Source organism: Ammodytes marinus (genome assembly GCF_949987685.1).
Source record: "Ammodytes marinus genome assembly, chromosome: 17".
In the NCBI taxonomy this organism is placed as follows: Eukaryota; Metazoa; Chordata; class Actinopteri; order Uranoscopiformes; family Ammodytidae; genus Ammodytes; species Ammodytes marinus.
Genome location: NC_137221.1, coordinates 9177371 through 9204454, shown reverse-complemented (window position 1 = coordinate 9204454; position 27084 = coordinate 9177371). Strand labels below are relative to the sequence as shown.

The 27084-nt window shown below is 40.1% G+C and overlaps 1 protein-coding gene across 1 annotated transcript in view; it reads right to left on the bottom strand.

Moving 5' to 3' along the window:
* Positions 1-27084, bottom strand: part of osbpl10a (oxysterol binding protein-like 10a) — a gene marked incomplete at its 5' end in the record, with an annotated part of 60654 nt that overhangs the window by 11686 nt on the left and 21884 nt on the right. Inside the window, 3 exons of the mRNA XM_080045545.1 lie at positions 9628-9758; positions 15111-15348; positions 22746-22943. Coding sequence (XP_079901671.1) covers positions 9628-9758; positions 15111-15348; positions 22746-22943 — 567 coding nt within the window. The remainder of the gene's footprint in view (positions 1-9627; positions 9759-15110; positions 15349-22745; positions 22944-27084) is intronic.

Sequence of the window (27084 nt, the reverse complement as noted above, 5' to 3'; positions counted from 1 at the left end):
GCTAAAGGAAGGAAAATCCCAGTGACGTTTTTTCTTCTCGCCTTATCCCCCTCTTTGGAGTGTTGCCCTATACATCTCGTTCTATTTTTACATCTTCCTCTCTACTGTCAATCTACTTGTATGTGGCACATGGGGTAAGGGGTGTGGCAGCCCTGCAAACCTAACAGTATAATCACTTTTTCCAGGATCTCATGGGCAGTCATCTGACTCTCCAACCCACTTTTTTTTCTTTTAAACAATCTCTTCTACCCTACACTCTCTCTCCCTCTGTTTTTCCCTCTCTCTCTCTCTCTCTCTCTCTCTCTCTCTCTCTCTCTCTCTCTCTGACCGTCATCTTCCCTTAATCCTCAGCAGCTTGACAGACTTCCTTTCTAATTGACTCCAATCTCATGTTTGATTCTTCCCCCCTCTCTCTCTCTCTCTCTCTCTCTCTCTCTCTCTCTCTCTCTCTCTCTCTCTCTCTCCTTCCTCTGCCCTCGCGCTGTCATCTCTGTCATTGTTTCTCTTCCCATTCACCCTCCCTTTCCCTTCTCCTCATTTCCTCATTCATGCCCTCCGATATATTCTGTTTCATCACACCATCTTTAACTGGCTCCTCACCCTTTCTAATCGGTTCCCCTACTCTGTTTTTTCCTCTCACTGTGAATTCAACCCAGTTTCTGTTTAGCTCTCCCAGTATCCATCTCTCTCTCTCTCTCTCTCTCTCTCTCTCTCTCGTAATCAGGGGAGAGCGTGGGCGTCACACTGCACAAGGCTTAGATAGGGCTAGTCTTCTCCTGCTCCCACTTCAAGGACTCCTGTTCCCTCCAAGGTTTTGAACAGGCTAAACTTTGAGGGGTCGTTCTTCTTCTCACCATTGTGACGGTGTGTTCAGTGTATGAGACTTAACATCTGAACGTTTTGCTATGAAAATGTTCCCCTTAGATTAAATTGGTATAGAAAATATGTTATATATGCATGCATTTGCATGTAGCACTTTGTAGTTGGGCTTATTTTAAAAAATGTGGTGAAATGAGGAAGGATCCAGGGTTTGAACTTTTTTTTTCTGCAGCCCTGAACACTATAGTATTAGTTCAACACAATGAAATGTTTCAAGGATAGAATGTCTTAAAATGTGTGCATTTATCTCCATATTGTAATAAATACCGGTCCCCCCATCCCCTCACCTCTCTGTGACAGCCATCTTTTTATTCCACCTTCCAGTGTCGCGCGTTCACAACAGCTTTGATTTCCCAGGAGTTCAAGCAGCACTTCAAAATAGTTACTTCTGACTCAGTGCACCCAGGCCCTTGTCTTGTTCTGTTGCATGTTAGAGTTAACAATATCATCAGCAACTTGTACAACAGATCGTTGCAAAGGATTTCTATGTAGAAACTAAAGCATGAGGCAAGATTTTATAGCTTGTTTTGTCAGACTAACAGTCCTTAATATACAGTATTCAATTCACAATTAATCGGTCAGTTGAATTTGGACCTTTAGATCACTCACTATTATTTTGTACTCTTTACTTTATAAATATTTCCCACTATATAAAATGCAGTGTAGGCTGTAGCCCAAATAGACGGTGAATCGCTGCTCAAACAGTATGCTATGTGTCATAATATGTGTGCTACATGCAGTTTCCAGCATAATAATATTACTATTGATATTATTATTATTGTGAAGCTCAAAACCAAGCAGCATCCTCATAACTCCAATTTATAAAAAGGGATTAACATTGATTTTTTTGAAGGGAAAAATACACCAGTTACCAGCGCGTATAGCTTTGCCATCATGTCCCTGCCATTTTCTGTGCACCACTGTTAGACGGAGTTGATGCTGAAGAACCTGTATTAGTTAGCCTTCGACAGCTCTCCTTTTAACAATTTCACTGTCAGGACTGCAGATAGACGTGTTTTGTTTCACATCATTCTCAGTATCTAAATCAGAATCTCTGCCTGGAGGAGCAATTTTTTTAATAAACGGATGGTTTCACAACTGAAGTAGCAAATGTGAGTGTTTTTTGAGGTCCACTTCCTCTTTCAAATGTCAGGTGTGTTTTGAATGGCTTCTTAGGGTCCTATTTGGCATTTAGCTCAAAGCCAGCGGTTATTTATACCTCTCTGACCTTACTCGTCTGCCATTGTGCGTAGAATAATACAAGTTAATACTGGCTTTTCAAGGTAAGGTAATCAAAAAACTTACAAGGTCAAGCAACTTAGGTTTAATGTGTCTCGCCAGGCAGTGATGACCCCCACCCCTCATAATAAAACTCTTCAGATCCACACAGACAACGGTTGTGCTATATAAAATAAAAATAAAAATAAAAATTTTAAATATTTTGGAGAAAGGCAGTAGGTTTGTCAGCTCTGTAATAAGAAATGCAGTCGTTTTACTTTGATTAGCAGCTTTAAAGGCCTTCTTATGGTAACAGATGTTTGGACAGACTGCACTGCCTTTTTAAATTAGGACATAGCCTACAGTAAATGTTGGGGGGGGGGATTGTGCAAAGTACTAGAGCAAAGACACAACCCTGTGCAAATTATTCACAGGAGGTTTTGAAACTATCTTAGCTTTTGCTTAACGGCAGAGATGGGTTTTTTTTACTTTAGAAAAATGTGTGTGCTAAATGCATGAAAGCCATGAAAAGTGAAAGAATAACTGAATTGTCTTTTCTTTCTCAGATACCAAAACACATGAAATACAGTGTTAGAAGAAAAAGAACACAAATTGTTTTGAACGAGAGAAGGCGAATAAACACTGTGCCGGAACAGACTTCCAATTCTCTCCCACCTCTTCAAAAAACGAGGCAAGTGGGGCCTGAGATGTTCCAGAGCTTTATGTATAAATAATGGGAATGTTTCATCAGCATGGCATCTAATGAGAGGATACGGAGCACAGCCGGTACACACACACAGTGGTTACAGTACTCACAGACACACACAGACACACACACACACACACACACACACACACACACACACACACAAAGATAAAAGAAACCCCAACACACTCAGTGATGACTCATCCCGAGGCCAGTTTGAGTTAAAGGGAAGACACTTCAACAATGGAACATCACCACATAGCAACATTTTGAGACACTAAGCAGAAAACGATCGTTGTTTGAAGCTGACAAGTTTGAAAATAAATTACAGATACATGGGGTGTGAAAAAATAAGTTTCTTCACATGAACAGCCCCTAAAGTCATAACAAAATCTTGGGAAGTCCGCAAAAAAAATGTGGTAGTCGACTTTCAGACTATGATGTCATATAAGAATAAAACTAAACGATTGGAAAATAGACATAAAAGACAATGTAGATGAGACAGACTGGAATAATGCTTGTTTAAAGGCACAAAAACAAACCATAAATACTTGATTTAGGTTACTCCAATATAAGTGGCTGATGATAACTTATATAACTCCTGTCAAGCTCCACCATATGTCTTCCAATGTTCCAGATGTGTGTTCTAAGTGTGTAGACGAGAAGGGAACTTTGTTCCATTGCATGTGGGGATGTTCAAAAATCCAAGACTTCTGGAAGGAAGTTATAGAATGTCTGTCAGAGATGTTTGGGGTCAGGGTAGCTTTGGGTCCCAAATCATGCCTGCTTGGAATGTATCCAAAGGACTGTTCTCCAAGAAAAAAAATCTAACTGCTGGACTTTGGCCTGCTCCAGGCGAGGAGGGCCATTGCGCTGTGTTGGAGGAACGTGGATCCTCCAACGATGACAATGTGGATTGGGGAACTATCTAATCGATTGGGCTTGAGAGACTCTCATATGTAGCCAACGGCAAGCTGGAGGAATTTGCTGAGCTCTGGGAGCCATACATGGCTCTCATGACCGATGAGAACATGAGATGAATCATCATAATTTTTTTTTTTTTTTTTTTTTATTATTATTTTCTCTCTGGGTTTTATTTTTATTTTTTTGTATTTTTTGGTTTGTGTCCTCGTGTGATGGTGAAAATGTTTGTTTGTGTATTTTGTGAAAATTAATAAAATAATTAACGTATTGTGAAAAAAAAGATGTCATAAGAAAAAACATGGGAGAAGAAAGTCAATGTTCGGTAAGGCACTGGAAACAGCTAAAAGTCTGAAGAACAACTTCACAACTCGTGAAGTCAGACCATCTCAGGAGAATGTGAATACAGCGCTAATGCAATCATTTTATTAAGTGATTAAGAAAGGAGCTAGCAAGTTTTTCTTTGCATCTGATTTAACTTGGTATAAAATAGGTACATATGTATGTTTGCAGCCTGAATAATTGTCCAATAAACCATCAACAGCAAAATGCCAAACTATAGGTTAATCTACCTGGGTTATCACATTTGGGCAGTCCAGTTTAGGATCAGAGGATAATGGAAATCTCCACAGAACTGTTTCTTTTTTTCCTGACATGGAGTTGAAAGAAAATCAAAAGCTGGAGCTTTGGGGGAGATTAAAGTATTAAAGATCCTTTGCAGTTAAGAACAATGAACTTTAGAAAGAAAAGGGAAAAAAAATATAAGCGCATCTCACTTCTCACCAACCCCACAAAATAAAAGGGTGTCAGAAAATCTGTTCAATTGAGAGATGTTTGCTGGTTTTCTTAGGTACATATGATAGATAATTGAATTACTTTTTTTTCTCTCTCTTTTTTTAATTACAAGCATCACCTCAGGCTCTGGGAATGTGATGGGCTTTTGCCACCTTTCTATGATGGTAGCCTACAACACATCTTATTAATCAAGAAAATAACAACCTGATTAAATGATAAATAAGTTGTAGGCTGTGTTAACATTACAAAATGTTAAGCAGTGAAGCCTCTGAGAGAGGTGCAGATGTTCCACCTGCCAGACGTAATTTTCCAGTTTCCTGAACACAATCCAGAGTTCATTAAAGACAGTGGATTACAGAGCAGACAGTGAGTCATGGGTTGATATTTTCCACTCTGAGCTAAGACCTGAGGACATGCAGCCCTTTATTTGATGTTTTCAGCCCTGCGACTGTCTGACAAGACCTTTGTGCCTTTTATTATTATTATTATTATTATTATTATTATTATTATTATTATTTTGAGGCACCTGGATTTAAACGTAAAACTAGAATATGTTTGTCAACAAAACTGTAGGCCCTGATGCTGTGAAGCAATAACTTTACAGGTACCTTTCTAACTTCTAACAGTGTTCCAGGGCTCCATTCCTATGAAGAAAGTGTTTTCATTCACTTATGAGAATAAGCCTTAGACAATGTTCACTTCTCTGACACACACAAAGTTACATAGTGCACCTTTAAGTTCATAAACACAAGTACATTATTCTATTTCAGGTTTGTGAGTTGGTCATGCATGCTATGACACAACATGCCCAGACTGTTGGAAACAATGCCAGTGTTACAAGTATTAACATGAATCTCTTGTTCATGTGTAAACCTCTGGCAGTGCAATAGACAGAATAAGAGCTGCATATCAGGACCTTTCTGCCCTCTGCTGGAATGAGGATGAAACAATAACTCAGAGATCGGAAAAAAGGGAAAGAATTCTTAATTAAGAAAACTACCTTGTATATAGATCGGGAAAAGATATAGAATAGAAAACATGTAACCAATCTCCAAAAAAGTCAGAAGTAAAATGGAAGGTAAAAACGGACATGAGAAATAAAAGCACTGAGCCAACAGGCACTCAGGAAGGATGATTTCCACTTCTACTTTGCCTTCCTCTGTTAATAATGAACTGACTGGAGGTCTGTAACTTTTCTGTCCTCTAGCAGCAGCTTATGATCTGTGATACAGTTGACCAGTCTAATACATGGCACGGAAGTGCACCGGTGCCTGATTTCTGCCAGTGCAAGCACTTATTTCCTGCACTGGCTCCGCGATTCCTCTTCTTGGCTGCATACCGAATATCAAACGCCACCGTGGTGCTAAATAATTCAAATAGCAAAGCTTTATTATTCTGGGGTAATGTGTTTTCTTCCTTGCGCTCAAGACTATTCACAAGATTATAGATTAAGCTGTAAACTGGCAGATGACCAGGATTATAAATTGAAGTTTAGTTCAAGAAATGACCTGAAGCCGTGCTTGAAGTGAACATGTTGTCCATCATGTAAGGAAGGGGGCCAACGCATATTGAAAATTGGAGAACAATTAATTAAAAATAGTAAAAGTGCATATGCTTTCTCTTGTTTCTATTTTTTGCATATTAAAAACAAAAAATCAAATATAATTTGTAATACTGTTAAACACTTCATCAGAGACCTTCTGATTCAGTGACCCCTATACATTTCACCCTTAACTCTACCCTCTGCATTGTGTTCCACCACCACAAGATGGCAAAATAACCAACTCACTTCATCCACCTTTCTACCATGCCAAACAATACACATTAGATAAATTACCATCCCAAGAACACACCCAATCTGTGACCTTCGTTATCTCAACGTCACCTTTAGTCTTTAGTGTATAGGAATTTGATACAATCAACTCAAGAAAAATGTCTCCTCCTCAACCTTCGCGTCTCCTTGACGTTGAGACAAAACTTTTCAATCACTCTTGACTGGCCGTACGGGCAGTGAGTAATCAGATGGATGGTTGTGCTGAATCTCATTAAAAGATGAATAAACCTAAAGTGTCGACTCGAGCTGGACTAATGCACCCTGGCAATCCGTGCAGCCTCTCCTCCGTCTCTCTGCCCTTCTTTTTCAAATGCCGACAAGAGCATCTATGAAGGACTTAAATGAAATGTGAAACATGCAGTAGGAAATGTGCAAAATATAACAGGGCAGTGATGTGGTGTAGTGAAAAGTTGATAATATGATAATGTGTGTTTTGGATGAAAGACAAAAAATTCCTCTTGAAATGGCTAGACAGGTTTCTTTAGTGGTAATGTTGAATTTACAGTCCACACTTGACCAACTGGAATACAATTTATTTTTGATTGTTATTTTATGACATGCATGATATGGCATTATCCATTAGTGGAGCACAGTATCCAAATTAGCACAATTTAGTTGGCGGAAACATACCAGACAGTGGCGGGAATGTCAGTGCAGATGGTTGGCTAAGGTCCCTCTGAATCAGTACTGCCATAACAGTGCCTGAAAGGACTTTAAAGGTGCCAAAGCGCCATTATGGTCTGCCCTACCCTTAATTACACCACATGAAGTATGTTGAACAGCTTGACAATTAGCAGTAAATGGGTTGACAGTGCAAAGCCGTAATACCCATTTTATACTCCTATGTCAATAGAACATGATCATTAACATGACAGATTGCATCTCGTTGCCACTAGATTAGACTACAGCAGGCACAGTGAAGTCCCTTGTGGTGGTTGGGCAGGGTGCTGCTGATTCACTGCTCACATCAAACAGTAAAATGTCCCTACTCGCTCCCTGTACCTTGTTTTGTGGTTAGATTTAAACAAAGTGTCAGACAGTTATGAGGTCTGACATGAGGCTATTCCCCTCGGGGTTAAACAACATTGATTTATGGCAAGTAATGACACAAGTTAGCCATTGGACAAAGGGGCTTTCATGAGCTGTCGTGGCTGTAAAATGCTGCTGAGGCGACACTTCCCACATTAATCTTCATTCCGTCATTCACAGCCGAGGATTCCATTATTCTGCTGTGTTTGAATAATGGGACGACAGGACCAGGGATCAATGTGATTCATTGGACGGATGTGTTGCAGAACAATTGGTTGTTTTTATTTGACGTGAAACAACCTGTCTTTACTGTTCTCCTGACAATATGTTACCATGGCAACTTCTATTGAAACAGTTTTAAAGCAGTTTAAGTGAATGTTACGTCCATGTATCTAATGGTCATTGTTTCAGAACTGTGACCAAGAAAGAGCTGAATCCATAAATCGAGTATATTGCACTATATTATTCTGATAAATATTTCAAACCATGGATTCTGAGAGACTAGCATTAAACCTGCTGATGTTTAAGATATCTGATCCACTCTAGCTTTTTGCAAAGTATTTTTTGATGCAAACACATCTAGTAGTATGTTTCCAAGTTATCCATGGGAACAAAGAAACTTCACCGCCACAAAACAAAATGCATGACACAGAAAGACTGGTTACTAGTAATGTTAAAGTAATGTAACTATTAACATTGAAGTGGTTCATAGGGACAACATAGGGATAGGGGGTTATTTTGCTTTATTTTAATTTTTAATTTTTTTTATTTATTATTCTTCCGGACAATTACACACAATACACAATTTTTTCTTTGCATATTCATACATATTACTTTGTGTTATCGTCCGAAGGGTGGCAGGAGAAGCCAAAGGCTTATCAGGTCCCGCCCCCATTGCCATTAGATTCAGATTCACAGCTACTGATACAGGTAAAAATCTGCATTTTAACTCGATTATTAGATAGATAGCCTACATAATTCATCCCCAAAAGAAGATTGTGTAAGACATCAGCCTTCCTTTCGGGACAAAAACCAAAGCACCAACGTCACTTTTTTTTTTCTGCCCGACTGACACACATTTAAGTCATCAACATCACCTGGCCTCTATTTCCAATCAGTGATACAGGACAATCCAGACTGTCAGGCAAATCCTTCTCATCAGCAGGCCTCCCGGGATCCAGCTCTGTACTGTGCGACCCACTTATTTGACAGCAGCTCTGTTAAAAAACTTTCAGAAGCGACAGAGTGCTTCCCTTGCCCGGCAACAAAGGCAATCACGAAAGAGAGAAAAGGAGAAGGAGGCAGAAAATGCCTTAACATCACTCGCACAGATTTGCTTCCGAGTCCCCAGGACACAAAGGACGTTTGAGAATACGGAATGAATAAGTGGTTTGTTTGATTCCGATTTTTCATACCATTTCCTATCTCGCAAGTAGCCTTTCGCTTTTAATTCACTCACTACAGAAAGAAAAATCAACTCACAGAACCTCCAAAGATAAGCAATCCATCTTAGTCAGTTTATTTTTTTAAAGATCTGTTTTTATGAAATGGTAAAGCATTTTGAAGCAGGCACGGTTTTGAAAATGTCTTTGTTGGTGCCTTCAAGAACTTTTGGAAAGTCCGACATCAAAAACTACAGACTAAGCATTTCAATTGGTTCCCGACGATTTTCTCCAACAACAAAGGAAAAGTATCCATCCAGAGTTCCAAGTCTCTGCAAATTAATGTCCTTATGTGCTCAAAATAGAAAAGTTATCTAAAAAAATCAACTTTGAAAAATGTTTGCAGTATGTGAAAAGTGTGCAATATAAACAATGTTGTTGGTTCAGGTAAAACCATGAGCAGGTTTGTCAACAAGCCTGAGATTGAGAAAGAAAAACGTAATTTCCCAATGCGATCAAATGCTCTCACAGGGGTTCAGGCAGACCAGAGGTTTAGATGAATATCATGTAAATGCAATATCCCTGGTTCACTTCCAGCCTTCACCCTTTACTGCATGTTACAGCCTTCACTCTCTCTCCGCATCTGTCTTGTCTGTAACTAATCTGTCACTATCAAATAAAGGCAAAAGAAATATTAATATCCTCACTTTTTTTTGAGAAAAATTCACTAACTACCTGTAAAGATATCATCACAGCACAGGCGACATTATTTCAGTTCAACTCATCTCACTCATGTGTCTCGCAGAACAAAACAACAGGGGGAAGAAATACGAAGAAAAGAGGTTATATATGAGGATTCTCACCTCAGCACCATGGGACAGACTCCTTTTCCTGAGGGCCGGGGAGGGCTCTGCTGATGGCAGAGGAGTCACACCTCCGTTCTTCAACAGCTCCCCGGAGGGTGACTTTGGTACAGTCCACACAGGAACACCATCTGAAACATGACAAGGCGGTGTCAGGGCTGACTGTATATGCTTTGAGTTAACAACAGTGAGCAGGGGACGCTTGGGATTTACTACCACTATATGATTTGAACTGTTTGCTTTGTGAGTATTAAAGGTGAAGTCATCGATTCTAGAGAATGCTTGTTGTCAAGATCACTTTGTCAAAATCAGTGTCTATCCCTTCATAATGTGCTACCTGTCCGTGCAGTGTTTGTGCTTTCAAAGCAATTTAGTGTTAATAAACACAGCCTAGGCTCTGTAAACAAGCATTTTGCCCCCTTGGTTTACATAAAATGTGTTTACATACTAGTTTACAGAGCTGTGTATAAACACCAGCTTTCTTTTTCAGCAAACACACATTACAGACAGGTCCAGATCAATGGGAGATATTCACTGATTTTGACAAAAAGGTGATTTTATCAACAAGCATTTTCCAGAACTGCTGACTCCACCTTTATTGCTTGAAGGTGATGAGAATAATAATAAAGTAAGGACTAGGGAGAAAACTCATATTAAACTATATACCCTATTCATTTCTGACATTCAATATTAAGGTTTTCATGAAAGGTACTGTACTGAGGGTGTGTCATTGACACAGAATAGACATCAGGAAATTGGGTGTGCACTTATGTGTGTATGATGAAATTTAATATGTCTTCATTGTTATATCCAGGCCTATTGTATCCTTTCAACTCAGGTTGGAGATACAAAAATCATAGGAAAGATGATTCATTTTGACTCTGGCACATAAACAATCAAATGTTCTGCTTACATATTATGAATCTACATCCTTTATAGTCTGTCTCATAATGTAACTGAGCCTTGAAAAACAAAGTTCACGCCAGTTAATAATACTATAAATAATATTTTAAAAAGCAATGCATCATCTGAGAGTTCTCAACCTCTCCTGTCTTCACCTATACCGGGGATGGACAGTCAGAGGTGATGATTCAACGTATTCTCTTTTCAGGTCATAGTTTGCAATGATGTTAAAAAAAACTATTTAAATGTCTTACAGAGGTGTTGTCTGAGTAACATTTGACAACTGTTCCTATTTGCTTGTGCCGTTTTATCTATCTTTGGAATTCATCGTCTTGGGTTTTGGACAGATTGTGCCCATGATGCATATACTGGGTTTGTGGCACTGAGGGAATGACCAAGTCAGTAAGTTTCATTCTCTAGGCCGGTAGGATGGTAAATGTCATTTAATGTAAAAGTAATCAATTTGATTTTTGTATGTGTTCGTTTGCATACATTTGGCATATTGTGATCTGCAGTTATTATGAAGAAAATTATATCTTTATTCAGTCTTACATCTAGCGCACACCTATTTTTAGCCACAGCCGGGGTTACAAATCCATTAGTTACTACCTTATGTGATGTGGTAAGCATTACCTAAGACGAGCCAATGACTACAAGGCTCCTCAGTGAATATGTGCTTAGCAACACTACAAACTACGACCTGCTTCACTAAATCTGTATTTATCACAGCGCTATTGCACTGAATGTATTGTGGGTCTTTAGTATGAAAATAATCGCATCAGAAAACCAAGCTGGAAGTTCCTTCATTTAGAAGCCTTTTAAGTATATCACAGTAGTAGATCCCATTTCAAAGTACTGTTAATGGAGCGATAGCAGGGCCTTCTTATCTCCAGTCCCACTACTCAAATTGAGTTAAAAGTCTAATGCACCAAGAGGCCTTCCTTTGATATCCATTAGTGAGAGGCGAGCTGTGCTGACACAGGTCAACATGCTGGTGAGCCTGAGGCAAGACTGTCTTGACAAAATGTGCTGAGATAGCCCTCAGGCCAGGCCTGGGCTTTGGTCAACTGACAGTTTGACAGGCAAATGAAAAATGGATAGGGAACCTCCCTCCAACAATAATGGACTCCTATACACTTGAGAAGCTATAGCAGGGGGGTGTTGGGGCATTGCCTGAAGGCGAATGAAATGTGAGTGAGCTGTAAATACGGTGAAAATTGAATTTTATGAAAAGGTTATTCTCAAGACATTTTGTGGTTAATAGGTTCCAGAGAGTTAATTTCGAGATGGAGTTTTAGGGGAAACATTTCTGGGAATAGTTCAGGTGTTTATGCTGGCAACAAAAATGTATATTTTTCAAAAATAAGAAGCTTGTTTACAAACACAACTTATGACAGATAGATCTTTCTTCGATACTTTCCCCGAGATGTCACAATCAAGCACCAGAAGTAGAGACATTCTACTGAGGAGGGGGGGGGGGGGGGGTGTCTGGGCCATTGGATAGAGGCATGCAGGTGAATCAAAAGGCTGTCGCAGATCAAACAGTGGAGAGACAAACATTCATGCAGTAGTTCCAATGGCTTTACCTTCCATTTCTGGGCTGTGACATCGATTTAGGTGATGCTTTCACATACATCTCTTACTCTACATGTTCTTCTTGTCCCTTATATATGTCCTGAAGGTTTATTTTTATATTTCTATAGACTTGTGTTAAGCTGCAAGGGGACTAATTTGAAAGACACAATTTCCTTTATGGCTTTTTATTTCCTTAAAGGAAATATTCTGCGTGTTTAGGTGAGTGAGACGTAGGGTTGGGTTTCAAGCTCTTTATGGCAGTTACAGAGGGGAGGGGAGAGAGGATCTGAAAAAAGCTAGAGCGAGCGGCAAAATTCTTTGTGACATCGGCTGATAATATGCTGTCTGGTATGTGACTGGCAGGTTTTATGGTGGGAGTTTACAAAAGATCTTTCAAATTCCTTGACTGTCTTTGCGATTATCAGAGCTGACTCAAACAAGCTGTTGTGGTTTTGAAGGAGTTATAATAGGAGCCTAGGAGGGACCAACGTGCCAGCCAAACTCAGTCCAACCTCATGCTCGGCTCTCTCGACCAAAAAGTTATATCTTGCCCATGCAGTAGCAAAAGCTTTTCCTGTGTTGGGCATAACAAACAAACCAACCAACCAACCAGCCAGCCACTCCCTTTTATCAGCTGCATTTTGATTCTGGATGCTACCCATGCCAGTGAGCCACACCACCCATCATCCCTAGGCAAAACCGTAGGATTCCTAACAAAAAAAACTCCTCACTGAGGTGTGGGGGGTACATGCCGGAAGCGGGGAGTAGCTGGACCCCCACAGGACTTATCAGCCAGGCAGCGGTAGGAAAGAGGTTTGTACTTGCGGCCCGGTGGTCCCACTCCACACCACCCCCTGTCTGATGAACAGGTACAGGGCAGCGTGACTGTTGGCGCAAGAAAAGACCAACACACTGTGAGGATCGGCTGGGTTTTTCTGGTACCCACTCAAACCCAGAAGAACCCAAAATATCTTTCCCCAAGTCAAAGATGATGGTAGTAGACCACAACTTCCTGGCTTTTAATACACTACCAAAAACATGCACCTGTACGGCTTAAAAATGGGCTGTTAGTTTGGATTTCCAGCAGTTACAATAAATATCAAATGGGGGACCAAGAAGTCATGACAAAAACTTTAAAACCATCCATCCATTTTTTATGCAGCTTATACTTGTTTGGGTGGGACATGGTTGTAGCCAGGCAAGGAAGCCCATTTTGCGGTCCCTGTAGTCTCGTTCTCCAGCTCTTCCAAGTGTTCCCATCCTAGATGAAATGTGTTTTTCGTTCATTCATCTCCTGGGTCTGCACCAGATTCTCCTTTCAGTTGGATGTGCCCAGAAAACCATTGCAGAGAGGCGACCAGGGGGCATTCGAATCGGAGGCCGAAATGTCTCAAATGACTCCTTTCAATGAGAAGGAGCAGTGGTGCGACACGCAGTTGGTTGTGGATCTTTGAGCTTCTCACCCTTTCTAAAAAGGTGTGTTTAGGCATAAAGCAAAATCAACACAGATTGGAGAAAGGGTCCAACAGTCCACATTTTCCTTGCTTTCTGTCCGAACACATGGGTGAGTCCAGCCACCTTGCATCCACAGAAACTTCCAAAAATCTCCAACAGCATAAATCCCTTACTCGGTTCACTTCAAATAATCCTCGTTGTGCCAACAAATAACTAAACGTACTGTTTCCAGAACATCAGAGCTAAGAGGAGACAACAGTGTGACCTTGTAGCCTGTTTTGTGCCATAGGCCTTTAAGTATAATCTGGTACATCTACATTTCCATGACAGTTCCAGAACTGCTGCTAAATGGACCTTGAGTTTTGTCAACAGCAGAACAGTAGATTAAGCTGCAGGTGTTTGAGAACATTCTAAGGACAAAATAGCATTGCCCTAATTTATGGGTAGCCATTGGCATCCATTGTAACTGCTGTGAATCCAAACAAATTAGTCAGCCGTCTTCCACAAAAGAAGCAAGCTACAATTTCTCAGAGCCTACAGGTGGCCTACTCAATTACTAGTATTACTTTAAATCACCTCTACTCCTCTTTCCTTTGAGAAGTCATTAATGGTGCTTTTGTTCTATAGCAGTCTTGCTACTTGGAGATTGTGAACTGATGACAAATTATCCCCTGTACTTGGGAAAATAGGATAAGTCCATTGCGTTTTAAAGGATTTCACATTATCTAGCCTCTCTATCTAGCCTACTATTGTCCTGTGTCCGGTCTATCTTCCACCTTTAGGAACTGATCCCTAATCCCAAGCCTTGGTGTCATGCCAATAGAACCACCCTCAGGCTGAAAAAGGTTTAAATTGAAACAACTTTATTGGATCCATAGTGACCTGGCACAGAGAGGGATAAACATGGCAGAGGTCTGACATATTAGGCACCAGTGTGGAATCCTTTGGCTAAAAACTCAATACTTTTGAGGAGATTAAGAAGTGCATAGTATAAGTTATTATATAAGGTTTACTCATTCACACATAAACCCTGATTTCTTCAGACATGCTCATTCGGAGACAGTATGCAATGCTTTTCAAGGATTCTGTAAACAAGATTGACAATAAGTTCATTTTCACACTTCACATTCAAGCTTGTACTTGGGCAGCCACTACCATTTTGAGGAATCATTGGCGTTTCAATGTAAGAGGCGACATTGAAAAAGACACAACGATGACTGAACAAACAGCACAGAACAACACGAAACAACAACTACAAGTGATGGCAAGAAACATAAATGTGACAAAATAAAACTAAACAGTTGAACACACAAATGCAACACACACAAATGCTCAACAACATTTACTACAAACATCGAAGTTCATGGGACCCATCAGGCAGGGACAAGAGACACAATCCAGCGGCCCCAGCTGGCCCTTGCCACTGGTGATGGTGGCGAGTTCTGGAGGAGGAGGAGGGGGGGACTGGGGAAACAAGAGGGGTGGGGTGGATGGAGGAGTGGGGGGCTCCAGTAGCAGCATTGGAACAGGGCCCGGGGCGGCGCACTCACCGGAAGGGGCTCCGTGGCCGGCGTGATTGCGCTCCTGTGACGGAGGTGGTGGTGCCTGGCTGCGGCTCTGGCTCTTCTGGAGGATGTTCAGGCACTCTCCCAGGCAGCTGAGGGTGGCGGCCGACGTGGCTTTGAGCAGCAGCAGGTCCTGGTCCAGACAAGAGAGCGGGCCTCTGGTGGGTAGAGAGTCAATGGACTGGGCCAGGTTCTTCTGTTGGCCCTCTGCCTGGGACATCACCTGGGAGACAACGGTAATGTACAGCATTAAAAAAGTGACTTCGACAACAAGCATTCTCCAGAATCGTTGAGTCCACCTTTAAATAAACAATCAATATTACTCAAAGAATTTGTGAGCCACTTTTTAACAGACAGTATATGGTTTGTGGCTACCTATAATATAGCGGCATGGATGCACATTAGTGCTGATGTACATTAGTTTTGGCAACAATGAGTTCTGCAATAAGTTTGAGTATGCGATGTCAGAAGTACACAGTAGTGCACCAAATGTGTATAAATCCGCAGCTAAAAAAAAATAGTGCCCAACCAAGGTAGCATTTACTTTTCTTTGAGAAAAGCTTGCTAGAGACCACAGTGCCAAGCTGTAAATGATGATTACTTTGCCTTTTCCGATTTTGATATCTTCATAGAATTTGTTGACAATAAGAAAAAGATCGAATAACTCCAGCTTTAACCCTAAATGTTAATCTTCACTGTTGACTCATGAATTACAGACCTGATAAGCAGTTTGGTGGTTCATTGTGATAAACTGTCTCATCAAATCCCTAACAATAACATTATTTTGCTGTTGTTATGGATGGATGGAACCAGTAATCATTTTAATTTATCGATGTTTTACAGCTGGTTCTTGACCGAAAGGACATCTCAATCTCAATATGAATTTTGATGTACGTTTGGTCTTTTAAGTGTTTTTAAATAATTTTGATTTAGCCTACATGACTTAAAGAGGACAGACTTTTAGAGGTTGGATATACGGCTGAATACATCACAACTAAGAATGTTGGTTGTCAAACAACACGCTAGATAGAAACATATGTGAATATGTGAAGCTTTATCTTCTACCATCTCATATAGCTGTATTGTTTTGTGCGTAGGAAGTTAAAACAACTTTGCATTCATTGCAGCGGTGTCACATCAACTGAACCGCAAAACCATCTGCTCCAAGATGGCAGTGCCAAAAAAAGGAACTGGAAAAACTTTTCAAACAAGAAAAAGTTCTCTCCTACATTTCTCACTGAGAATAATTTCCATATGACTCACCTATCAGAGTGTAAATGTATCCCAAAGGAAGAAGACCTAAGTTGGCTCTTGTTAGAATGTAATAAGCTCCTCTCGGGGCTGATGAATCTAGGTTATTTATCTCCTGGAAATGTTGTATTCATTAATATTGTATAGCTTGACACATACTCGTCCTGTGTACACACTCCAATAGCACATCTGTCTCCCTGAATCACTACACAGAGCTATTTCTGAGCCACTGAGTTGCAGTTGGATTATGTGTGCCATAGACATTAAGTAGAAGATTTTTTTTTATATAGAAGCACAGAGCTTGTCCAATTATTCCGCTATTTACTCAGGTCGGATGTTGAATTCTTCAGCCAGATGGAGCTCAATTTTTTTTTGGTCTCCATGCTTGTTATAAATAGATTCTTTGTTGTCAGCATGCGGATACCGTATCATTTTCACAGTGCCCTTCAAATAATCAGGACTTGCCGTTTCATTTCACACGGGCAATTTGTTTTGCGCTGATAAAATACTGAAGACGGATGTTTTCAGTCCCATTCATGGAGGACATCATTCTACTGCACTTTGTAAGCTCAGAAAGGGCTGGATATAATCATGTATTTTGTTGTTATATAGCACTGTAACAAAGGATTCTGGCTTAAAGTGAATGAGCAAAAGGTGCTCTTCGTTGCAAACCAATCCACACAACCACAACACTTAGGGAGTTTAAGAGTTTAAATAAAACCGACTTTATAATACTGACAATATAATGGAGAGGAAAGCTTCTACAGATATTTTGATAACTTTTCTTCAATGAAAGCTGGTCAAAAATAAAATGTATATAGCCTGACCAATAGTGAATATTTGAGAGTTACATTTGTTGTATAATGATAATAATTGTGACCAAGATAATAGTAAGCACTACACTTTACAGTTAAAAATAAACATGCTCTCTCCATCAGATATCAGAGCTGCCTGAAGAATGACAGCAAAATATAATAAATAATAATAAAAAACACACAGACACACAGACCAAAGATAAACTAGTCAAGAGAAAATAAAAAATATATAAAATATGAATGTATCATATAAGAAAATGAATACCTTCATCCTTATATTCCAACACAAACCAGTGCGTAAATGTAACTAAAAGGCATTCAAATTTATATATTATATTTTTCAAAACCTAAGCTTTAAAAGGTTTTGCTTTCTGTATGTGAATATTTCTAATCAATAATAATAATAATCAATATTTCTCAATTTGGTTTAAAAGCAGGTAACACTGTTAGGCATGAACATGAAAGGAACATCAAATTGCAGCAGATCTCAGCTACAAAGCTAACTCAGTGGGCTTAATGTAATGGCTGCTCCCCCCACATGCACACACGCACATGCACACACACACAAACACTCACTTACTCACACACACTAACGAACTCACACCCGCACACACACAAAGAGCTCTCTGGAGCCAACAGCACCAGTGATGCTTCCAGAAATAGCCTAACCCCACTGCTCCAGCCCTGCTGTAGCAGTGGTGCTGCTGTGGTGAGAGTGGAGACTTTTGATGAGTTCACATCAGCCGTGACAAAGGGCTGAGGCTGAGGAGAGACGGTAATGTGGTCTGACTGTCACCGTCACACAGTCAGAGGGAAGACAGATGCATGCAAGGATGAACTGACGGATGTGAGGTGACAGCATGACAACAGCCTGAATGGTGACCTCACCAATATATTGGTACTTTAATGCTTGAATGCAGCACAAGATGTCTATTAAACTATTGTAAATATATGTCGAGAGGTCGATGCTGCTTATTTGTTCTGTAAAAAAAAAAAAGGTTACGTTGGAATTTGATCAGATTTGAAAATCATAAGAAATCATGCCTAAAGGTTATGCAACAAAAATTAAGATATCTTATGTTACAATTAACGTTATGAATATAATTCTATAATAATGTATGATCATTTGTGTATTTCGTCACAGGTATTCATTTAAATATCAACCAACATACTACACATGTCATGTTATAAGTCATTTAGATACAAAATGTATGCCTGTAGTACCGTTATATCAAAACATAAGTTCTTGAGTAGGGCAGTGCAACTGTCATGTCATGTCAGAGTTACTCTAATAACCAGGTTCTGTAAATAGAGTCAATATCTCAGCCAGTGGTGTACACAGACTGACTGATGAAAGAGGCTTACCCACACATGAAGCTTTTGCTTTGAACGACTGGTTTACCTGAGCTACTTATTATTCGGTGTCTCAGCAGAACTCAATATGAATCTCTCATTTCGAAAAGACAATATGATTGCCACAGTAGGAGCACATCCTTTGTTTCATGAAAAGAAAAGAAAAATAGATATCAGACAGTGCATGCCCCAAAAGGTATTTGTGTGACACTTGTTATTCCCCTTTCAACAGAAAGAGGAGCTTTCGAGCCAGGTGAGCATTGGACACTGTAATCCTATTAGACAAGAACAATCGTGCATTGTTGGTTACATCCCCAAGTCTGTGCTTCTTCTGCTGCTGGGCTCACACACTGTATCTGTGAGTGTCCTGCCTGGTGTGAGAGAATGGTGTGAGTGAGTTCAACTGGACAGAGCTGAGGAGGCAGGTCATGTTGAGAGTCACTGATGTGCACAGAGTAACCACAAACCTTCCATGACTGTTTGAAAAAGAAAGTTATATAGGGTGGGGTGGAGGTGGGGGGTGGGGGTGTCTTCCGGGAATGATCAGAGTGGCCATCACGAATATTATTAGCGATAGTGACCGGAAAATAAATCGAACGAACAACGCAACCTCCCCCGATGCTGCCGTTTGACCGTAAATCCACTGATAATCAGCATGCGACAGGTTTCTAGTCTCTCTACTGCGTGTACAGTGGGGCATAAATCACAGTACAAGCAGGCAGCCTCTCCTTTATGCTGTGTTCACTCCAGCATCTCCCCCGGCCCCCTGTGCCAAAGCAAAAGTTTACGGGGCCCTGTGATGAATTAAAGCAGCAAGTAGAACAACAGACGACACAAGGAGGGGGGAGGGACGGCGGTTGAAAGACAGGCTGGGAGAGAATAGTGGACGTGAAGAGAGATGAAGACAGACTCAAAATGACTGCAGATATGAATCAGATTGGAGGGGAAAGTGGCAACCCATATTCCTCTGCACTAAGTGAGTAGTATGAATGAATCACACACACACACCACAGAGGGCCTTGTTTTCTCAGTCTGTAGAGGAAACACTTGCACCAAAGGACTGTTTCTTTTTGCCTAATGATCGCACCATCTGCTGTGTATTTACTCCGACTGTCCCAGGTTCACTCGGGGAGACAGACTCTGCTCGGGAGAGGTGATAAACGATTCCTCCACTCACACACTGATAGCGAGTTGCTCCCTTTCTGTCACACACAGTGAGTCACTTAGACGGGGTATTCTTAGCGAGGCGAGGCAGAAGCGCAGCATGGCGCATCTGAATGGGGAATTGAGCAACTTGGTGAAACCAGCCAGGTCTTCAGCAAGGGAGAAAAGGCATGAAAAAAAAAATCCTTTGCATGAAATATTGATGCTCCTCCAACAGCGTCATCAGCATGACAAACAGGGAGAAGCATTGAAGTAAATGCCAAGTTTGTAATCCAAATTTTTTAAACTAACGTTTCCGCAGTCTACTCCCTACTGTTTCGGTTATGGGAGGGGAGAAACAGCAATGCATCCAACTGTGAGGTTATAATTTAGGTTATTAGGCAAGCAGTGTTTTTTATTGTGTTCCTGTGCCCTATTTGGCAGACACCATACAAAAAAAGCTTTGTCCCAGTTTAAGACAGAAAGTTATTTGTTATTCTAGAGGAATGATCAGATTGCTACAGGTTAAAATATTTACTTCGTATTCCTATAACCTTCAAATAGGCAGCAAGGTCCAACAGTGAGTGTGAACTAGTGTGAACTATAAATAACAACGAAAGAACAAAATGATAAATATATGGGTTATGAGTCAATAGAGAGAGAAAAAAGTTATTTATCAAGCAAACATTTACTGGTTCCAGCCTTATGTGATTTGCGGTCCATCAGACAAAACTATTTAAAAAGGAAACCTTTGCAGTTCTTTTTGTTTCAATTTTTTACCTTAAGTGAACCTCTATGGAAATGTTTTTATGAGCGGGTCCCTGTTGTTTTTATTGTATCATGACTAATGCAATACACATCCTGCTAATGATTTCACACTATTCCACTGAATTATTGTGTTTACAAGAACACTTCACAGGGCACCTTGAATGTGTTACATGTGGCTCTTTTTCACATTTAATAGACAAGTTTGCCTTTTTTCTATTTCATATCTGACATTTAAACTTGCAATTTGAGATGTTCTGCCTGTGAAAACAAAACTGACATTTGAAACCTTTTAAGTTGAACAACATCAGAATTTAGTTGGAGTCGAGTTTGTTTCCAACGAATTAGTGCTTAAGATTCACTCACTTTTAGCTCAGTTTTTGGTCTCCGCCAACTCCTGAGTTAAATATACAAAATAATATAAATATATTGTTTTTCAAAGCACTGTAGCAAAATGCAAATTTTTATCAACCTGCAGAGTAGAATTTATTTTCAAACTTCATCCTTTTGGAATAAGCAAGTAACTAAACTTAAAACTAAAGAGACAGAGCAATGTCAAAAGCAGGTCAGGAGTATTTGATGGGGAACCTTTTCCAGGATGGCTGACATGACCGCTTACCCGACGGCTTTTATTTTTCTACTCAGTGCCAACAGTTTTTATGGGCTGAAGTGTTTTACATTTAAGAAGCCTCTAGTCTCTCCTTGTCCATGTTTCTTCCTCCTTCCAAACTGCTAAGTCATCTTATCTCCATAATTCAGCAGCCAGATCCACAGCTGGCTGGCAAAACTCCGAAAAGCTCATTTCATCTCCAAAACTGACGGGGTGAAAGCAAAAAATACTGCAACTAATTTCCTTATAGTTTGTCAGCCAAGCATACAATCATGTCTTCGTCGTGTCCTTATAATTTTTCACTTTGCAAAAACCCCAACTTTGGGCCTAATCTCCTGCAATTAATCACTATAAACCAACTGCAGACAGGCTATTAAGAAAAGACTGGGGGGGGGGGAAACTATCTTCTCTTGAATAGATAAGCAGTGTAGTGAAATGACTGTGTTAAGTGTATGGAGATGGAGCTCAAGAGGAAGAAGAGGCAACTAAAAGGGACGGGTTCTGGTGACTGAGGCAGAGAGAATTAATGAGGATTTGAACGTCAAACTGAGTAAAAATCTGGATTCGAAGTTTCAAGCGCAGGGATTTTTAATTACCTAAGGATGTGCTGTAATTCTAAACTCTTATGGAAATAGTACTATAGACTATTCAAATGTAAACATTCAGGGATCAGCAGGACGACACTGTCCGTAAATTGAAATGTTCCATATGGACGAGCTCGCTGGCTCTTCTCCCCTCCATTCATCAACCTCACTGTTTATCTTCTCAAGACACTTTTACATCTCATATGTTGATTACTGCACACACTCATCACACGGAGCCCGATTCAACAACATACACACTCCACCATCTCTTGTCGCCGGCTATGTTAAACAGCATTGATATATTCCATAAAAATGCCAACAAAGCTGATCTTACAGTAAAGACTGAGCACACTGCAGTCAGTGTCAAGGCTGCCAGGAAGCCAAGAATATCTGCTGAACTCACTGCACCAGTGTCCCACCTGAGACCAGCGAAGACCAAGGCAATGCAAAATACAGTGCAGCTTTCAGGGTTTGGTTCAAGTGAACAGAAAGGGCTTACTGTCTTTGTTTGAATCCTAGGCTGTATTTCTCACCAGGAAAAAACACAAATTTAACTGCTTTGATCTGGGTATCAAAAACTGTCTGGTTGTCTTGGCCTAGTTGGACTTCACTGTTGCTGTGTTCCCAGATCTCAGCAATTGTATTTGGTGAGTACAATGTTGTTATAGCTGATACCAAATGGTGAACAAAACTATGAGAATATGACCCAAGTTGTTATAAAAGAGAAAAATTTGTACTAATTTTGATGTTATGCAATGGGTGTGGTTTTGGGGATAATGTGAGTGCTCTTATGTGTATGTACTTGTCTTTGTTATTGTTTGTTCTGTGTCATTGTATTTGTATCACTTGTGTATTTTACTTGCTCAATGCTTTTGTTTCGCTTGTTGTTTTTCTGAGGACCCCTTCCGAAACGAGATGCTACATCTCATGGGGTTTATGCAATACAATTTTGAAGATCAAAAACATTGTCCATCTTCACTTCCATTCTCTAGTCTGTTCAACCTCTCTAAAAGCAGGAACAAAATAACCATATGCCCCTACGCATCTGCTTTCCAAATGTTTTCTTAAGTCTCGAGGTCAAGCGCTAAACACCACCCACCTCTTTCACCTCCAGCAGCCGTCCTGGGTACTGACTCCTGGCCCGCCGAGCCGCCGCCGGAGATTTGTGGTGGGTGATGGTGACGATGTTGCCTGGTGAGGCCGTGTGGCTCAGGTGCCTCTGAGAACCCGGGGATGAAGATGGGGTTAGGTGGGGGAGGAGGGAGAAGCTACGGGTCCGACCAGAGGATGAGGAGCCCTGGGGGGGAGGGGGTGGGGGTTAGAGGGGGGTGACACAGAAAGGGAGAGAGAGAGAGTTGTGTGGGATTTTTTTTTTTTATGTGAAAAGGAGCGTGGTAATGTAGGCCTTAAAAGGAAGAGATACAACGAAAGCATGCCCCTTCTTTTAAAAATTATCTTAGAGTTAAATAAGGAATGGCGGGGCTGGCGGTCCTATTCCCGGAATCAAATAGGCTAAGCGTTTTCCATAAAAAGGTTCAGTATTAGATTTGCATTGAAAGAAGAGCCCTTTAGCTTGTCTGCTAACAAGAGAGGAGAGCAGCGCTATGCCATAACCAATCCGTGGTAACCCAATTGTGGCCCACCAATGTTCTTATAGCTCTCTTTATTCATTTAGACACCTCCTGCACTTTAACCGTCTCCGTTTCTTTAGTTTAAAAAAAGACCCATGTATGAATCCAATGATATCATTATTTGCTTAAGGTTAGCCATGAATTAATCAAGATTCTAATTAATGTTTACCTTCAAGTTCCCTGTAATGGTTAAGTAATTTTAATAAACCAAGCAGCATATAGTAGGGGAGAACGGGGTAATTTGTCACACGGGTAGGTTGTCACAATCGTTATATCTCGGAACCAGAAGGAACCCAATAACAAAAGAAAATGTCAAGCTGTATCCTCACTGACACACCAGAGAAGGAGAGAATTGAGCAGGAAAGGCAGCTAGCATGCAAAAGAGAAAAAGGGCAACAAAATCAAAACGACCCAGTGCATCCCAAACTAGACCAGTTGCCAAGGCTACTGCACCCCAGTGCACTCCACCCCAGCTGGGGAAGAAGCAACAGAAGAGAAAGACAGGAAGAGGAATCTTCATCAGATGAAGAGGATAGTTTGTGTTTGGTTTGTATGGAAACGTTCTCCAGCACCCATTCAGGGGAGGTAAGGGAGAAGTGTTGAATGTGCAACCAGTAGGCACACAATCTCTGCTTAGTTAGAGTGAGCAGACCCTACATTTGCCATCACTGTAACTCAGATAGTGAATGTGTGTATCCTAGTTGAGTAGGCTATTATTGTTAGACCTATTTGTTTTGTTCTTTATGTTGTTACATACAGTAGGTTGGTCTTAATATGGATTTCCTTTTTGTTAATTCCTTGCTCATTTTGTGTTAAGAAGCATAAAGTTATGTAGGCCTATTTTTCAACTTGACAATGAAATTAAACTTTCAAATATAGTTCTGCTTTCTTGCCTTCTTTTTAAGATGTTTCCCATAAAGATAACATTGTGACAAACAACCCCATAGTGTGTGACAACCGACCCCTTGATGGAGTTGGTTGTCACAATGTGTTAGAGTGTCTTTGATGGTACATTTCTTCTTTATTACAATAAGTTAGAAAAAGTGAGGGGTTCACATTTCAAGCCAACACCTTAAGCTTCAATGTAATGTAGGAATGACTATTGAATGATGTTTAGGTGATGAGCAATTCTCACTAGAGTAAAAAGTGTGCCTACTTACCCCTGTCTCCCCTAGAGGTATACTGTAGACCGAATATGCATTTTCTCAGTTTTTATGAAGAAATTATTTTTTATTTTTAAGAAAGTAGCTAGGCTACTGGGAATGCTAGCTAACATTAGCAATGCTGAAGTGTATGTCCCCTGGACCTTATGTGACCCAGTTCAATATAACATACATAACTTTAACTTAACTTTAACCCCTAGCAATACCTGTTGGTCCAGTAAAGCTAGGCGCTATTTTATACTATTTTGATCATATAAGTACAAAAGCTTTACATACTGTAAGTAGCCTATCCTAACATACTCAAAGTTATTTCGAAAAATTAGATGCTACAGTATATAGCCTAGAAATGTTGTCTTTATAATTGGCAATTAGCTTATCTCTGTTAGTCAGAGGTTTATAAAACTGCAACTTTTCATAGCCTCAATACATTTTCCTTGCATCCGTGTCCTTGTTTCTTTGAATACCAGAGGTAAAAGATGGTGTCTTTTAAGAGGAGAAAACAATGTTCCAGTTATGGACCCATTTCACTCCAACTGATATAATATACCTCAAACATTTCCCAGTAATGCAACAATATTACAAATATGCCATCTCTTTATTTTTGTCTACAGGGGTTCCTCAACCCTTCAACAAACAATCTTTCTTTCACTGCAGGATGGCCATTCAAGAATAGATTGGAAAAAAGCAGCACATTGGAGAAGCTAGAGCAAGTAAATGTTTGGCAATTTAGCTGGAAAATAAAATGTTTATAAATGATTTGTTATTTGTGGTTGACTAATATTCTGCGTCTCTTTTGTGTTCAAAGTATTTCAGATTATTTCTATTTTAAATGCATTTTTAGGTTAAATAGAGAACCATTTATTTTAAGTGTGCAAGGATGGGTGAACGCGTTTATAAAAAAGAATAAATGTTCAAATGTTCTAACCCATTTAACCGATTACTAAATAACATTTCACCCTGATAATTGCAATCGTTTCATAAAAAGGGTAGTCAACCCTTTTGTTGATAGTGTGTTCTTTTGCGCCGTAGCTAAAGTCAAATCACATTCTTCATTTTGATGCCTCCTTCACTTCCTCTCTGTGGCTCTTGTCTGTTCAGCTCGCCGACCTCCGCGCTCAAACACAGGCAGCGATGTCTCTCTCTCTCTCTCGCTCTCTCTCTCTCTCTCTCTCTCTCTCTCTCCATTATTTTACGGACACAGAGAGACCGAGGCACCAGTGATTTATCCCTCAGAAGAGCACAGAGGTCTGGTCACTGCGCTGGCCACAATAAATAAATCAAATAAACAGCTTCCTGCCCTAAACACTGCTCTGCTCAGAGGGGGGGGGGACAAATGGCCCTTGCTCGGCAGTAACCAAGGAAATCCAACCTATGAGACTGACATGATTTCGTATAATAACATTGCATACTTGATTGGGGGATATTTGCTTCTAATTCATCTGCTTTGAAGTTGCTTTTAGAGGATCAGACTTCATGCAAAAAAATACCCAATATTTTTACCAAAAGAGTAATATTAAGAGCATTTTCCTTGTGATTAGATGCATACAAAACACTAAGTAAAGGTATAATAGGCATGATCATTTTAACAGGAAATAATCCACGTACAAAAGAGAACAATGTTGTTAGTGTCGTGCAGCCACTAGCTGTGAGTAAGCAGAAAAAAAGGGAACAGCAATTTTCAGGAGTGCGAACAGTGAGACACGCTGAGATTTTGTGCTCCAAAAACTGGCACAGAGCCGCGAGCTTTAACATTTCACGGGAACGGAGTGAAGTCATTGGAGCAGGAACATTTAAAACAGGAAAATGAAAGGAGAGAAGAGATGCATAAAAGTATCGAGCACAGATGTGAGGAACATGCTAAATATAGAGGTCATAATGCCTCAATTGGACCTTATATGAACAATCTAAAGATATATCAGAATTAAGGTCAATACTCATCACATTTGCATCATGCAGTATGTATTGAGGTCCAATGTTATTGGCTTGCGACCCCTTAGAAATTAATTAATGCCTACCAGTTAAATTTGAAATAAGGAAAAGATGAGAGGATGTTCTCACTTCACTGGCGTACAAAAGATTTTAGTGACTCAAGTTACAGGAAAATATGGCTCCTTTTTTGCTTTTGCAGATATCTCGTGACCTTTAATTTATTTGTCTGTGTCACCATCTTCCTCCACACTAATACAAAAAAAGAGTTTGTACTGAACAACTACTTTGATAGTGTATGAATTGAAAGAACACCATGTGATGTCAACCTTACAGTCCAAATAAAAAAAATAGATAAAAAAAATCTAAGCAATAGAATTGCACGGCTGTTAAATTAAGGGACATGCTTGTGACTGCAGTCTTCTAATCTTATATAAAAGGCAAGTTGTGCCTGGCAGACTGAGCTCAGAGGTACCATATTTAAAAAAGAAACCATTTGCTGCTTCACAGTTGCCGTCAGTCGAGCGTGGGTGGACTTGGTCCAGTGCGAGGCAGCGTGGGTAGCTGCTGCTGACCTGTCATTTTCTACACTACAGGGAGAGGCGCTAATTACACACAATTAGCTATTCAGTAACAACCTTGATTAGAGGATATGAAAATAGTTTTTGAATACAGATTATGTTAATATGAAAATATCAGAAAAAAAATTGACAACAGT